Source organism: Salvelinus sp. IW2-2015, linkage group LG18 (assembly GCF_002910315.2).
Source record: "Salvelinus sp. IW2-2015 linkage group LG18, ASM291031v2, whole genome shotgun sequence".
Lineage (NCBI taxonomy): Eukaryota > Metazoa > Chordata > Actinopteri > Salmoniformes > Salmonidae > Salvelinus > Salvelinus sp. IW2-2015.
The window spans coordinates 40,444,477-40,459,048 of NC_036858.1; the positions used below are offsets into that span (position 1 = coordinate 40,444,477).

The 14,572-nt window shown below is 42.7% G+C and overlaps 1 protein-coding gene across 1 annotated transcript in view; it reads left to right on the plus strand.

Moving 5' to 3' along the window:
• The window catches only part of adam12b (ADAM metallopeptidase domain 12b), a 137,656-nt gene extending 123,146 nt beyond the window's left edge, over positions 1 to 14,510 (plus strand). The window contains 10 exon segments of the mRNA XM_024008856.2: positions 10 to 92; positions 95 to 127; positions 130 to 206; positions 507 to 584; positions 2,857 to 2,965; positions 3,383 to 3,521; positions 3,895 to 3,997; positions 5,731 to 5,979; positions 11,838 to 12,007; positions 12,125 to 14,510. Of these exon segments, the coding sequence (XP_023864624.1) occupies positions 10 to 92; positions 95 to 127; positions 130 to 206; positions 507 to 584; positions 2,857 to 2,965; positions 3,383 to 3,521; positions 3,895 to 3,997; positions 5,731 to 5,979; positions 11,838 to 12,007; positions 12,125 to 12,179 (1,096 nt within the window). The 3' untranslated portion in view covers positions 12,180 to 14,510.
• Positions 14,511 to 14,572: the final 62 nt, after the last annotated feature.

Genomic DNA, 14,572 nt, shown 5'->3' on the forward strand with positions numbered 1-14,572 from the left:
TTTACACAGAGACGCAAAGTGTGGTAAAATTCAGTGTCAAGGAGGGGCCAACCGGCCTGTGATTGGCACCAATGCCGTCTCCATAGAAACCAACATCCTCTTCAGGAAGGAGGGAGAATCCTGTGTCGGTGACGCACGTCTACCTGGGTGATGACATGCCCGACCCTGGACTGGTTCTGGCTGGCACCACGTGTGGAGAGGGCATGGTGAGGGCACTCTGTAGGGCGCTGCACCTGTGATCAAGCAGAACTAGAGAGAGACTGTAGTCACCAGTGGTGGGGATGCTAATGCCAAGGCTTGTATTTAGCCCAATTCCAAACCAATCACTTACTGTCATCACTGGGATCATTTGAATTGGGTCTCTTACAAAAGAACAGAGAATGGAATAGATAGCAGTTCTCGGAAGATAGACTTTCCATTCAATAGCTAACATCACATTTGGAGTACTACAGTACTTCACATTTGATAAATCATTTATTCAATGTGACTCTTTCTCTGTTCCATAGATGTGTCTAAATCGTCAGTGCCAGAATGTCAGTGTGTTTGGTGTGCACCAATGTTCTGGGAAGTGCAGCGGACGAGGGGTGAGTACTCCGTGTCGGAGGGTATCATTTTATGTTGCGTATCTAGAATGCGGTGACTTATTTCCCTATGTTAGCTTAACACTGTTGTCATGTCAATATTATTAACGCATCACAGCATCTTGTTGACCTCAACATTGCCACACAGTAGAGTAGTACAGTAGGCACTTTACTACACAGAGCGCCAATGTAGTTATCGTAGTTGTAGTTAACTCACCGCCCGTGAGTTATGGCAGCTACCCCGATGCTTTTACAATCAATCTTCATCTCTCCAGATGGTTTAAATCAATCCCATCTAATGGCATCATTTATGTTCTGCTTAAAGTGCCATCCATCATCTTTTGGCATAGAGAAGGCAGGCCAAGCAGCACTAGAAAATACTAGCAAGTAGCTATAGTCTGGAAGCATCAAACTGCACTAGTCAAAATGCTCACTGCTGTATTAATACTGCGAAGAGAAGCCTTTTATGTTGTATTTACTTTGTTGTTTAGTTGAATGAATGAATGAAGGAATGAATGAAAAGCAGGACCCTGGGCCAGATTTTCTTACTGTGACTGGCTTTTGAACCTGTGACTGGCTTTTGAACCTCTGCATGGCTGCCCCACCTTTAACAGAGGTGAATATAAAACACAGAATCAAAGCTGGAGTAAGAAATTGCCCTAGTCTACCTTAATAATACTGTTTAATTGCTTCCTTTAAGTTTTATTTGACATTTAATTGGATGATGTATGATCCAGTCATTCGTTAAGAACAGGTGGAACTAGGTGGTTGATGTCACCCCTATTACTAACTACACATTAGTGTCTTTATTTATCTAAATTGAACATTATATATTGACCATATTCAGACCATAGAATTAGAATACTAGAATGGATGTGAACCTTCTTATGATGGTCCAAAGATCAGCCATGTTGGTCAGAGTTGGTCAACCATGGTTTGCCACTGTTGTCATAGGATATTGTTTAAAACAATGAATGTGAATGATTCATCTTCACTGTATGTGTGTTAGCTAGCTAGCCAGACATTTTTGAGGAATAATTCCATTTTTTTATTTTTTATTAACTGCCAATATGCCAACATTCAATCAATGATGTCGATCCACAGCCATACAAAGTCTCAAATCAGTTGATGATAGGACGTATATTTTAGGTTGACTATAATTCCATTACATTATTTCTGATACATCACGTGCTGAACTTTTATTCTCCTGCGTAAGTAAAAACAGGAAATGCATCACCTATGCCTCTACTGCCGTTAATTCAAATTAGACTGGTTTTGGATTTCTCGCTGACCAAGATGGCTGCCATTTTCACCCCATTATGGAACATAGCCCCTCTAGTAATTTAATACGATCTCTATGATTTCAAACCCACATGATGTCACAACCTTAACCAACCCAAGACTTTAAATAAATCCAGAGCCAGTATGCATCTCCATATGTGGCTCTGTGTAGATGTCATTCTGTATAACGTTATATGTGAATTAGTGTGTTTGCAAGTGTACTGTACAGTACATTGTGACATAATCCTATCACATCTTTAGAGCTCCCCTCAGGGGTTCTTATGTGTCCTTAAGTCTTGACCTGACCACCCCTGGCCCCAAACACCCCACACACATAAGGGAGTGTCAGTCACTGAGGCAGACAGGGAAAGTTCTTCCCAGTTCGGGGCCAGATCCGATCTGGAGCGATCCCAGCCACAGGCCTCCCTGCAGCTGACAGCTGGACTCCATTATCCCTCCAGGGAATCTTGTTGGATCCTTTTCCCGCTCGGAAAACTGTGTTTTGGGATGGGCTCTCCCCTGCACATGTTTTCTCCATCATGTTTGACACTGCACAGTCTATGGTGCCCGCCACATGAAAACTGATGGGTCTGATGGAACGAGTGTATGGTTTATTTGTAGAAGTAATTCAAGCATTTCAGATGTGGGCTGGAGTCCTATTTTCATCTCTCTCTTTTCTGAGGAATTGCAGGCCTGTGGGCCAGATGAATGCATCTCTCCTATGTCATGTGTGTCATAGGCAAGTACGATGCGTTCTGGTAGCTTATAAAGTGCGTAAAATAAGTCATGCATACTTGCCATATCCCATGGATCCTTGCCATATAGTCTCTCACTATTGTGTGTCGAATGATCCCTAGAGCCTAGAGGCCTAGCACACAAGTCTTCCTGTACTCTGACCAGTATCTATTGGTAGAACACAAGGTATGGACAGTATTGTATTGTACAGGTAAAGATGTGTCAACTGACTATTAACCAGCATGCGTTGGGATTCTAGATGTGTAACAACAAGAAGAACTGCCATTGTGAGGAGCACTGGGCCCCTCCCTTCTGTGAGAGGGCGGGGTTTGGAGGCAGCCTCGACAGCGGCCCAATGAGACTGTCAGGTACAGTACACTCCGTCCTCTTTATACTTCACTATCTGCACCCTGTGTTCCACTAACCTGGGCGGAGTAAGAGAGTTAGTTTGGGATAATAATCAGGGTAACACCTTTAGCTGTACTTTCATAACCTGCTCACAGCAAGTTAGTTACTTTGAAGCTCTACTAAGCTCTCCAAACTTGCAGACGGATCTACCTCAGTCACCTATTCACCCTAGCTACACACAACTCATTACAACTAGACACGTACAACTTTCCCTCTCTGGTTGTTCAAGAGCGGAAGGAAATAATCATGTAAATAATGTCAAATGTACTAAAACCCTGCTGTGGCTTCTATTAACACTCTTTGTCTGTCTTGTTTGTGCCGTGCTGTAGATGTGCGTGTGTGTGTATTAATGTGCGTGTTGTCGTATGTGACGTCAGCCGACAGCAGGGGGGTTGCCGTGGCGATCCTGGCCACCCTCCTCAGCCTGATGGGTGCTGGGTTCCTGGTATTTCTCAAGAGGAAGACTCTGGTCCGTCTGCTCTTCACCAACAAGAAGACCACCATGGATAAACTGAGGTACAGTAGGACACCTCCTCCCACACCTGTGTTTCATCTTATGTTCTGGATATCAAGACAGAATACTTTTATAGAGATGCTTTCGTGTAGAGATGATTATCTTGTAGAAATGACAGAGATATTGTTTCTAATATGCATTATGGTCCCATGGTCTCTCTCTGGTGATTTGATGTGTTCACAGCGATAGTAACCTTGTGACTCCACTAACCATGTGAGAGGACGACGCATAGTCCAGCACATAGTCCTCACAATGCACGTGGGCCTTGTGTACAGACGAAGGCCTGTTACTGTGTGTCTCAAAGCTGCAGATTTTTAAGAGATGTAGAATAGTAGTTAGTATAGTAGTTGGAATGTTACCTCTCTGTCTTCGTAGGTCTGTTGGGTCCACCAGAGCAACCAGCCCCAGCCAGACTCAGTCCATGTACAGTTCACGACGCAAATCCCCAGCCAAGCCTCCAGGTGCCAGCGTATACAAGGTGGGTCTCTTTCTGCTGCTGAGTTAATGGGCAGCGGATTTTCCCTGATAGTCACTTTAGTAGAACACAGACTGTTTGTGACACGTGAGGGAGCTGGAGTTTTTCGCCCCCAACCTTCCCTTATGATCAATTGATTAGTATGGTTCACTTATAGGCCTACACAATGGAAGATGTAACAAGTACACTTTGCATTGTATAAAAGATGGATGTAGGGAGAACTAAAACGTGTGTTAGCAAAGAAGTATTACAAACTAACTGCTGACAAACTATCGGTCACACACCATTGGATTTCTAATGCAATCATACTGTATCAAAACCGCCGCACCACAACAGGGAATCGACTTAGTCTGAGACTTGCCATGCTTATCTGAACCTATTCATTCCAGACTTATTGTCAAAACAAGTTGACGGCTAAGCGTATAATTGATTTAGTCTCAGCGTCTTTTTCTTGAAGAAATATTAATGAGGCCACAGTATTGCTGGCAGAAGGCTGAAGAAACTTTGATTGAGAAGCCGCACCATTTAAATGAAATGGTGATCATGGTGCAGTATTATTATAGGGCTGCGTATAATGGTTCTGCCTGAGATAAAAGCCTTTGTGTACAGGGACACAGGAGAAAAGAGTTGGTGGAGTCGAGAGTAAGAGGCAAATTGGGGTGGACTTGTTTTAGAATTGATAAACATGTGTGTGCGTGTGTGTGCGCGTGTGTGTGCGTGTGCGCGTGTGTGCGCGTGTGTGTGTGCGGGCGTGTGTGTGTGCGGGCATGTGTGTGTGTGTGTGTGTGTGTGTGCGGCGCGTGTGTGGTGCGGGCGTTTGTGTGTGTGGTGTGTGTGTGTGTGTGTGTGTGTGTGTTGGTGTGTGTGTGTGTGTGTGTGTGTGTGTGTGTTGTGGTTGGTGTGTGTGGTGTGTGTGTGTGTGTGTGTGTGTTGTGTTGTGTGTGTGTGTGTGTGGTGTGTGCGGGCGTGTGTGTGTGTGTGTGCGGGCGTGTGAGTGGCGTGCGTGCGTGCGTGCGTGTGTGTGTGTGTGCGCATTCAAACATCCACAGTTGATTCCCATGGAGAACAGCTGGAGTGTATCATTGTGGTCAGAGTTCAGGAGTTAAGGGTTTGCTGGCTTGGCCAGGAAGGATGCTTAACCCAGTTCCATCTCCAACACCAGTATCGTCTCCTCTAGTGAACGTGACTCTGGCTCCTCAGCAGTATTCAGTCTACCTGCTGTTTACTGTTTGTTCTGGCAGTCACGGTTCCCCCTGTCCAGATTTCCAGCAGACTCTCTGCAGGTTGCCTGGCGTAGCATAGCTACAGGCCAGGCCAGTTCAGCCAGTCTATCCATCTCCGGTGCAATTAGATTTATTCTTGAGGACTAACAGCAGTTCTGGACAGGCAATCTGGTGCTGGCTTTGACCGTTTCAGTGTGTTAGATTCACTTACTATGTTTTCTGTCATTGACTGCCTGTGAAACGTGTTAATTCATAGTAATAGTACATCCATGACAGAGAACATGGGTATAGTTTTAGGTTCTCCTAGCTGTATCCAGCTACTGTACATGGGTCACAGGGGTTTGAAATGATTGTTTGGGAGACTCCAACAGGAAATAAGATCAATGATCTGAGGAGGAGCAGAGGGAGGAGAACATAATAGCTCAAGCCCTGACCGAAAACCCAAACTAACAGCTCTCTCTTCTCTACCTCCCTTCCCCTCCATATCCCCTCCCCCTCTCTCCATCCTCACAGCCATCCCACCGGAGTTTGGAGCCTCTCCTTCCTTCACACAGTTTACATTCCCACAGCTTACGGCGGTTGCCCAACTACCAGCCCATCCACATCAGCCACCCCATGCCTGTCTCCCTGAGTGTGGGACAGCAACCTCTGCCGCCAGTCCCACCCCACCACAGGGCCCTGCCGGCCCACACTGCCCTCTCCCCACCGCGGGCACCACCCTGCCACAGCCTGCCCAGACAGCAGCCCTACAGGATGGACCAGGTTAGTAGTCACTGTTCTGCCATGCCATCCGCTATGAATACAAATATCCAATGTATTTTCTGTAGGGCTGCACAATTAATCGAATGCACAACGAAATCGCAATATTGACATGTGCAATATCCATATCTCAAGAGATTCATATCACATGCAATACTTTGAAATGTCACTCAGCTGCGTGTAATGTTTGTTTTTATAGTTTACTCATTCAAGTAGCGCAGTTCTTCCTCCTCGCTGTTAGATTTGCTATAAGTTTAGATGCTGTTCTGTTAGGTCAAATGCAGTCAACAGATTGTTCCAAACAAGAAAGACACTGCTTTCCACTTTGCTTTTTAATATAAATCATTCTATTTCTAGGATTCCATCAGTTCACCCAAGTGTTTTGATCTATATCGCAAGTAAAATCGCAATCGCAATATTTTGTAAAAAAATTGCAATTACATTTTTTGCCCATATCATGCTGCCCTAATTCCCCTTTTGGGGARTTCTTTGGAAATTGATCTTGCTGGAAACAACATAGTAAAAAGTAGATTTATTAATTCACACAATCCATAACATTTGAAGAACATAAATTCAACAAGGGCAATCGGAAATACGTATTCCCTCACTCACTTATTGAAAACACCTGCCTTGGGTCCCAATAACCATATTATTACACAATGGATAAGTTATGGACCATGCATACTAAATAGTGTAACTATAACCACTGGAAGGCATAGCTAAATAACTTAAATTAATGTGTTTGCTCAACTTGTCTCATATGTTCATTCAGCTAGAAATTATTATTTGAGAAAATAAAGGCTTAACCAAAAAAGGCTGTGCAACTGGTTATACACAAACACACAAACATTGCTTTTAACATACAATGTTTTCAACTGACATATTTGACACCCGTTAGCATACAGTACATGAATACATTGTGCATGTCCATTTATACAGTAACTTTTATTCAACATGTCCTCTCAACGTTTTGGTTCACAGCATTCCGATCTTCCTGCCATAATGTCTGTGTCTATTATCAGTTCATCTGACTAGTTTCTCATCCTGGATTTAATTGACTTATTTCAGCAATGTAAGGGTTTTCTGTGTAGTTGTCTAATGTTGGTGGGGCATATTTACTCTGTTTTAATTTTACTCCTTAATCACTATGATATATTTTTAAAAAATGTACTTGATTGTACTTTTAACAGAGCTGAGATTTACTTTGAAGTGCAAAGTGTAGTAATACAGGTGAAATCAGTTATTGACACAGACATGGTGGCGTAGCAGGAAGATTGGTATGCTGTGAACCTAGAGGTTGTGAGTTTAAATCCTAGGTGAGGACATGTTGAATAATAATTACTGTCCAAATTAACATGCACAAAATAATCATGTGTGTCAAATATGAAAACATGGTATGTCAAAAGTACTGTTTGTGGGTGTGTAACTAGTTCCACAGCCTTTTTAGTTTAGATGGCCAAATAAAATGTTTTTTGTTGAAGGAACATTTGAGACTAGTTGAGCAAACACATCATTTTAAGTTGCCTGAATTTTTGCTTCAGTTTTCTCAAGTTGGCGCTAAGRCTGGGCCAACAACATTTTTTTTAAAGTTCAGGTAACACTTGAGTAGTTGAGTAAACAAACAAATGCTGTGGAACCAGTTACAAACAACTAGATTTTTTCCCCCCGTGTGCACTTTATCCTTTAAGTTGTTCTCCACAAATCCTGTTTTGTGCTGAGCCAGCAGGGCTGTGTCTAGAGTATGTAAATCAATCTGTCTGCACAGGGCTCACGCAGGCAGGTGATCTGTATGCGTAGAGCACCATGTCAGATGTCCATGGCTTTATGAGGTGCAGAGTGCACTGGCAGATGCACGTCATTGTAAGAAAAAAAGGAAGACATTAACTTTGAGATGTTACTATTCTCTCTGGTGTATAAAGCACATAACTACTCCCAGATGTAAGGGAAGAGCATGTACGAGATGGAGAGAGACAGATATAGATCCAATGCATCCCCTTCTCCTGAGAAAGTCTCTGTTGAGGTGTGGCAACAGATGGATCACATATGTGAGAATGGAGTGTGTAGCAGCCTAGCATAGTTCAGTTCCCCATGGTAAAAACAAACACAACAAACAAGGACGGTATATGTATGTTGTGGTTTTTTCTACAATTGTAAGGCAACTTTGGGTCCTTGAAAAGCGCTACATACAGTGCCTTCGGAAAGTATTCCCACCGCTTTACTTTTTTACACATTTTATTACGTTTATTACATTATTCTAAAATAGATTACATTTTCTTTTAATCCTCAGCAATATACACACAATACCCCATAATGACAAAGCGAAAACAGGTTTTTAGAAATGCCTTATTTACATAAGTATTCAAACCCTTTGCTGAGGTGCATCCTGCTTCCATTGATCATCCTTGAGATGTTTCTACAACTTGATTGGTCCTACAGTTGACAGTGCATGTCAGCGCAAAAAAGCCATGAGGTCGAAGTAATTGTCCATAGAGCTCCGAGACAGGATTGTGTCGAGGCACAGATCTGGGGAAGGGTACKCAAAAAATMATGCAGCATTGAAAGTCCCCAAGAACACAGTGGCCTCCATCATTCTTAAATGGAAGAAGTTTGGAACCACCAAGACTCTTCCTAGAGCTGGCCGTCCAGCCAAACTGAGCAATCGGGGGAGAAGGGCCTTGGTCAGGGAGGTGACCAAGAACCCGATGGTCACTCTGAWAGAGTTCCTCTGTGGAGATGGGAGAACCTTCCAGAAGGACAACCATCTCTGCAGCACTCCATCAATCAGGCCTTTATGGTAGAGTGGGCAGATGGAAGCCACTCCTCAGTAAAAGGCACATGACAGCCCACTTGGCTGTCAAAAGGCACCTAAAGACTCTCAGACCATGAGAAACAAGATTCTCTGGTCTGATGAAACCAAGATGGAACTCTTATGCCTGAATGCCAAGCATCACGTCTGAAGGAAACCTGGCACCATCCCTATGGTAAAGCATGTTGGTGMCAGCATCATGCTGATGGGATGTTTTTCAGCGGCAGAGACTGGGAGACTTGTCAGGATCGAGGCAACGATGAAAGGAGTAAAGTACAGAGAGGTCCTTGATGAAAACTTGCTCCAGAGTGCTCAGGACCTCATACTGAGGCGAAGGTTCACCTTCCAACAGGACAACGACCCTAAGCACACAGCCAAGACAACGCAGGAGTGGCTTCAGAACAAGTCTCTGAATTTCCTTGAGTGGCCCAGCCAGAGCCCGGACTTGAACCCGATCAAACTTCTCTGGAGACACCATAAAATAGCTGTGCAGCAACGCTCCCCATCCAACGTGACAGAGCTTGAGAGGAGCTGCAAAGAAGAATGGGAGAAACTCCCCAAATACAGGTGTGCCAAGCTTGTAGTGTCATACTCAAGAAGACTTGAGGCTGTAATCACTGGCAAAGGTGCTTCAACAAAGTACTGAGTAAAGGGTCTGAATACTTATGTAAATGTTATATTTCATAGTTTAAAAAAAAMAAATTAGCAAAAATTAAATWAAATAAAAAAATGTTTTTGCTTTGTCATTATGGGATATTGTGTGTAAATCGACGAGGGGGAAAAACGATTTAATACATTTTAGAATAAGGCTGTAACCTAATAAAATGTGGAAAAAGTCAAGGGGTCTGAATACTTTCCGAAGGCACTGTAAGTCCCATTTATCATTACTAMTATTATTATTATTATTACTCAGGCTCTCTTGTACATATTTATCTTTGAAACAAAACTTTAAAAATGATGAAATTCAAACTCGTGAGCTGTATATTTATGTAGTACCTACAACCCAAATGTCCACTATGCTATCTAACTGCCCTAGGGTTGTCAGCATGGTCTAAATCAGGTTTCACAGTTCAGGCAAAAAGATACATCTTGACTTAGGAGATCTGCTGAGYGGCACAGTTGGTGTTGAATGTGGGGGTCCATATTATGTTATATGGTGTCCAAGGTGACGTCTCATCTACATAGACTCCTGCAGTAGTGGAGTATCTGGTCCAGCACTACCCCCGCTGTGTGGGATTCATTCTCCATCTACCCACCACAGAGAGGTTGACACACAACACTTGAGGTATTAGATGCCCTTAACAACAGATCTAGTATCAGATTACCCTACCCCTTAACTATCAGAGAGAGGAAAACCTATCTGATGCAGGATGAGTGGTTAGAGGCACTTCTACTTACTGGGAGCCACACRAGACTGGAGAGAAGGCTTCAATCTGATTAGTTCTTTATTTCAACCTCTGTGGCGCCTCTGGTTTAACTGCATCAGGAGACGATTCAGCTGCCATCCCCAGGAGGTGATCTTATTCTTTGAGTTTAGCGTTTCGAAAGGCAAATTGAAGCAACAAACAGACRGCTGTTTCACAAGAAGTGGTCTCCACTGTTTGTCCTAATACAATTTAACTGAGTCCAAGTCACAAGATGTGGTTTAAGCTACAAAACATTAACAKTAGTACTGTAGACTCAGTCAAATGTGTTTTTGTGGGGGCAGTCATATCTGGTCTAAGAGCTTGATCGACTACAACACAGTAGCCACTAATGATGACATCACTGGGGATGGCCATTCATAACTGATTTGTTAAATGACATGTCATGTCTTCAGGTGCTGTTACAACCCCACTTCTCTACCTACCACACTATGCCATGCCTACCTACCGCTGCCATGTATGCATGGTCAAACCACTCACATAATGGAATAATAATCTTTCACATCAGGGGGTCACAGTTATTCAAGCATGGTTGATGTAAATCACCTTCTTGCTGATGTGTGAAACATTACAGAGCTGGAAGTCCCAACAAAGTCATCTAGTCCAGGACACACTTTCCGCCCTTGAAGGACAAGCTCARATTTGTTATATAAATGGCATGTTATGGAAGATTCCAGACACTTTTTGGACGATTTCACTTGGTTTCGAGAAACAGACCCCAACCAGCGATATACCTCCTAATGCCCATTCTGCAGTGCCAGGGCACGGATAAAAAGAAAAGCTCCAAAAACACCAAGTATAGTGATGTAGGCCATCAGATGTTGTACACATGAAATTGTGTCATTACGAACTTTATCTTCAATGTTACATTCCATTTTGTCAGACTCCAGCGATACTTTTCCATGTGCGAGCATGGGCATGCTTTCTCGTTCCTATCGTGGTGATATGGAACGATGCTGAGACCTCGATTTTTCACTTTGAACAAAAACCAGTGATTGCAAAGTTAAACAAACCCTACAACTCTATGCACATATCTATGTTAAAAACACAAAGTTTGGTAACAGAATGACGGCTCAAACAGCACAAACCGTCATTCTGTTACCAAACTTTGCATCTGCATTGTTCTTCAAGTAAATATGTTTTTGTAAAATGTTCAGTGGAAATTGTTCAAAGTCATCCTTGTGCATACAGGTGTATGGTTTGTTTAACTTTGCAATCATAGTTTTTTWAAACATTTTAAAGTGATATATTGGAGTCTTGGCATCATTCTGTTACTGTAGAACTGCCTTTAACACTTCATTCTGTTCTCTAAATCCTTTGAATTTGGGTGTTTGCTGTAACTTGGCACATATTTGTGAGTATTGCTCAAGGTTTGTTCCTTTCCTCCTACAAACTGTGCAGAGCAGCTGGGATGCTGCTAGCAGATGTTTGCCATTACCTCGCCCTCCCCATTTTAGATTAGTAACACATGATGGCACCTCATTTAGATAACCTTCCAGAGAGAGTTGCTACGGAGGTGGTGGCTACAGAACAGACAGATACATTATTCTGGTGGCACTCTATAACACAGTGCCCTCTAGTGAGGTTTCTGTGCCAACACTACTTTTCAACTTCTGGTTTGTCGTTCCTAGGACCGTGAGAAGCCCAGTCCGCCCCAGAAGCCCCTGCCTGCAGACCCTCTGGACAGGCGTGCTTGGGTGGAAAGCAGCACCTCGGTGGTGGGGTTCCGCCTCCCTGGACCCGTACCTATCCCCATCCCCACCTTGCCCAGGCCCCTGCTCACCATCCCACAACCAAACAGGTCTGTGCTATGGTGGGCTGGCTGGCAAAAAGTTAATAGCTATATACTGTATGAATGAAAAATGTATGACATTTTTTTAAGTCTTTGCTCTGCATGTTTTTTTTTCTCCCTTTTCAGACCTGCACCCATACAATCCCTGAGACTGCCTAAGACTCATCATTTCGACCGCTGATCACAAAGAAATGGAGATGGAATAGCGGGGAGCTCTATGGATGGAGACCCATATTTGCACTACAAGACTCCACCAGACCTTTGCAACTTTGAAAGGGTCTCAGAGTTTTAGGAAAAGGGGACTGACTTCAAACATTGGTGCTGTGCCTCTGAAAGGTGCTTTTGTTGTCCTCGCTCAGGTACAAATGAACTATTTAATGACTATACCTTGTAACTCACTAAGCAGCAGTGTTAGGGACTGGGAGTTTATGTTCAGTTTGTCATTAATAAGAACTGCTTTCACATTCCAAGGCATCCACTCACTTCATAATCTGCAACAGTGTCAGACTGACATGTTGGACGTGTCAATTGAGGTGTGTTTCGACCACAGGCGGTTGGTTGGTGGCACCTTAATTGAGGAGGACGGGCTTGTGGTAATAGCTGGAGAAGATTAAGTAGAATGGTATCAAATACATCAAACACATGGTTTCCATGTGTTTAATGCCATTCCATTTGCTCTGTTCCAGCCATTATTATGAGCCGTCCTCTCCTCAGCAGCCTCCACTGGTTTCAACTAATCCAATTCGGTGCAAAAGCAAGGGAATTGTTCAGAATAGACACGTACTTGAGAATTGACATTTTAGATTATTGTTCGATCTTTGTATTCATACATGATCTACATACATGATCTTTATTCATATGTACCCTAATATGAGTTCATTGACAGGGTATTGGATCCAAGTATAGAACTACAGTACCACAGAGAAAAGTATCTCTGACCTTGACGTTTTTCTCCGCTGGCGAACTTGAACACGTTTACAAACTTACAAATGATTTTGGGCTCTTACATGCCCTTAATAGTTCATGGTGTGACCACAGACTTGAAGGATATGCTGTAGTCACCGCTTTCATAAATACTCAACTCTCTTACACACAGTTTGGAGTATTTGCCGGCAGTTGTGCAATACGTAATGCTCCCAGCGGGGCCAGGAGAGTCTAAAATGAGCTGACACTGCTGGGTTCCAGAGAATTACAGCAACAGCAAAAAATGCAACATAACCGGCCTAGTGGAGGACCGTGCTACACTTCAACTCACTTGATGCTGTGGTGTCAAGATGACTTCAGTGTTGTGAACAGTCCAAACCCCACTTAGATGGTGTCCAGTGTTTTATTCATTTTTATCTTTTCAAAGTTTACTCAGACAAAAGTATGCCCAAGTGGTTTACTTTACGAGGTAATTGCCGGTACTTGACCTCATGGTTATCATTATTCATTTACTATTGGACCTCGGTCTCACACATTGGCACACAACTCTCCTTGAGGTTTTCAAGACAATTCCAATTAAGTTGAATTTGTCCTTTGAAATATTACAGTCTTACAGCAAATACATCCAATACCTGTACTGAATGTCCTGTTCTTTTCCCTTTAAACTTTACTTTACTTTAATTTGTGGACTAAGTGACACAATTGATTTCCAATACATTAAAATGTTGTCCAAATTAAAGTAGAGACTGTGGGTACATAATGTCTTGGCCACAAAATGGTTCATTAAATATAGCTCTGATGGGTGCTGAGTAAGAGTGTTCATCATACTGCTCAGTCCTCTGGCATGGCACGGGGTGTGTGTGTGTGCGTGCATGCCTGCGTGTGTGTACGTTAGCAGCAAGCTTACCATATGAAGTTATGACCTCACTCTCATAACTACTTTTGTAAGGTTGTTTCAACAGGAGGGACTTTTTACATCGAAAAGTATTCAGTACAGCAGTAAACAGGGGCACATGTGGTTGCATTATTGTAGGTGTAAAACAAAATATCAAACCTGGTCTGCATTGTATTGTGATCACCAATATACTGTTGGGCTTTAATTAAATGGATGCATGTGTGTGTACTCATAATGCAGTGTATGTCTTGTCGCTCGATATTGTGGAATGCACTACTCGCTACTCATCAGACTTGCATTGCGTAGTTGCATTTACACTTTTAGTAATCACTGTATATGTTCCTTTTTACAGATCAACTGCTATCTGATGTCAGCATTTGTCAGATCTTCAGATCTATTCACTTGTAAAAGTTGCTTTCTACAAATGTACTGTATTTTTTGTTTCACTGTTACATTTTCAAATTAAAAGCCATTGTACAGTTAGTGTAAATATAGTATCTGGCAGCAATCATTATTTTATTTTACAAGAGCAGTGAGAACCACAAAGTGATGGTATCTCCTGTTCAATAAAACATTTTTTTTTTTTTTTTATTGAACTCCATTTGGAATGAGGATTATGGTAAAAGATTAGATTCTGGAGCAGTTGGAGTACTTGAACATTATTGCAGAGCCAAATAAATGAGATTTCTCTTATGCTGTTCATTTGATTTATTTGCATTTATTTTGCTGACAGTACAGGCGAATGTAGGCAGAAG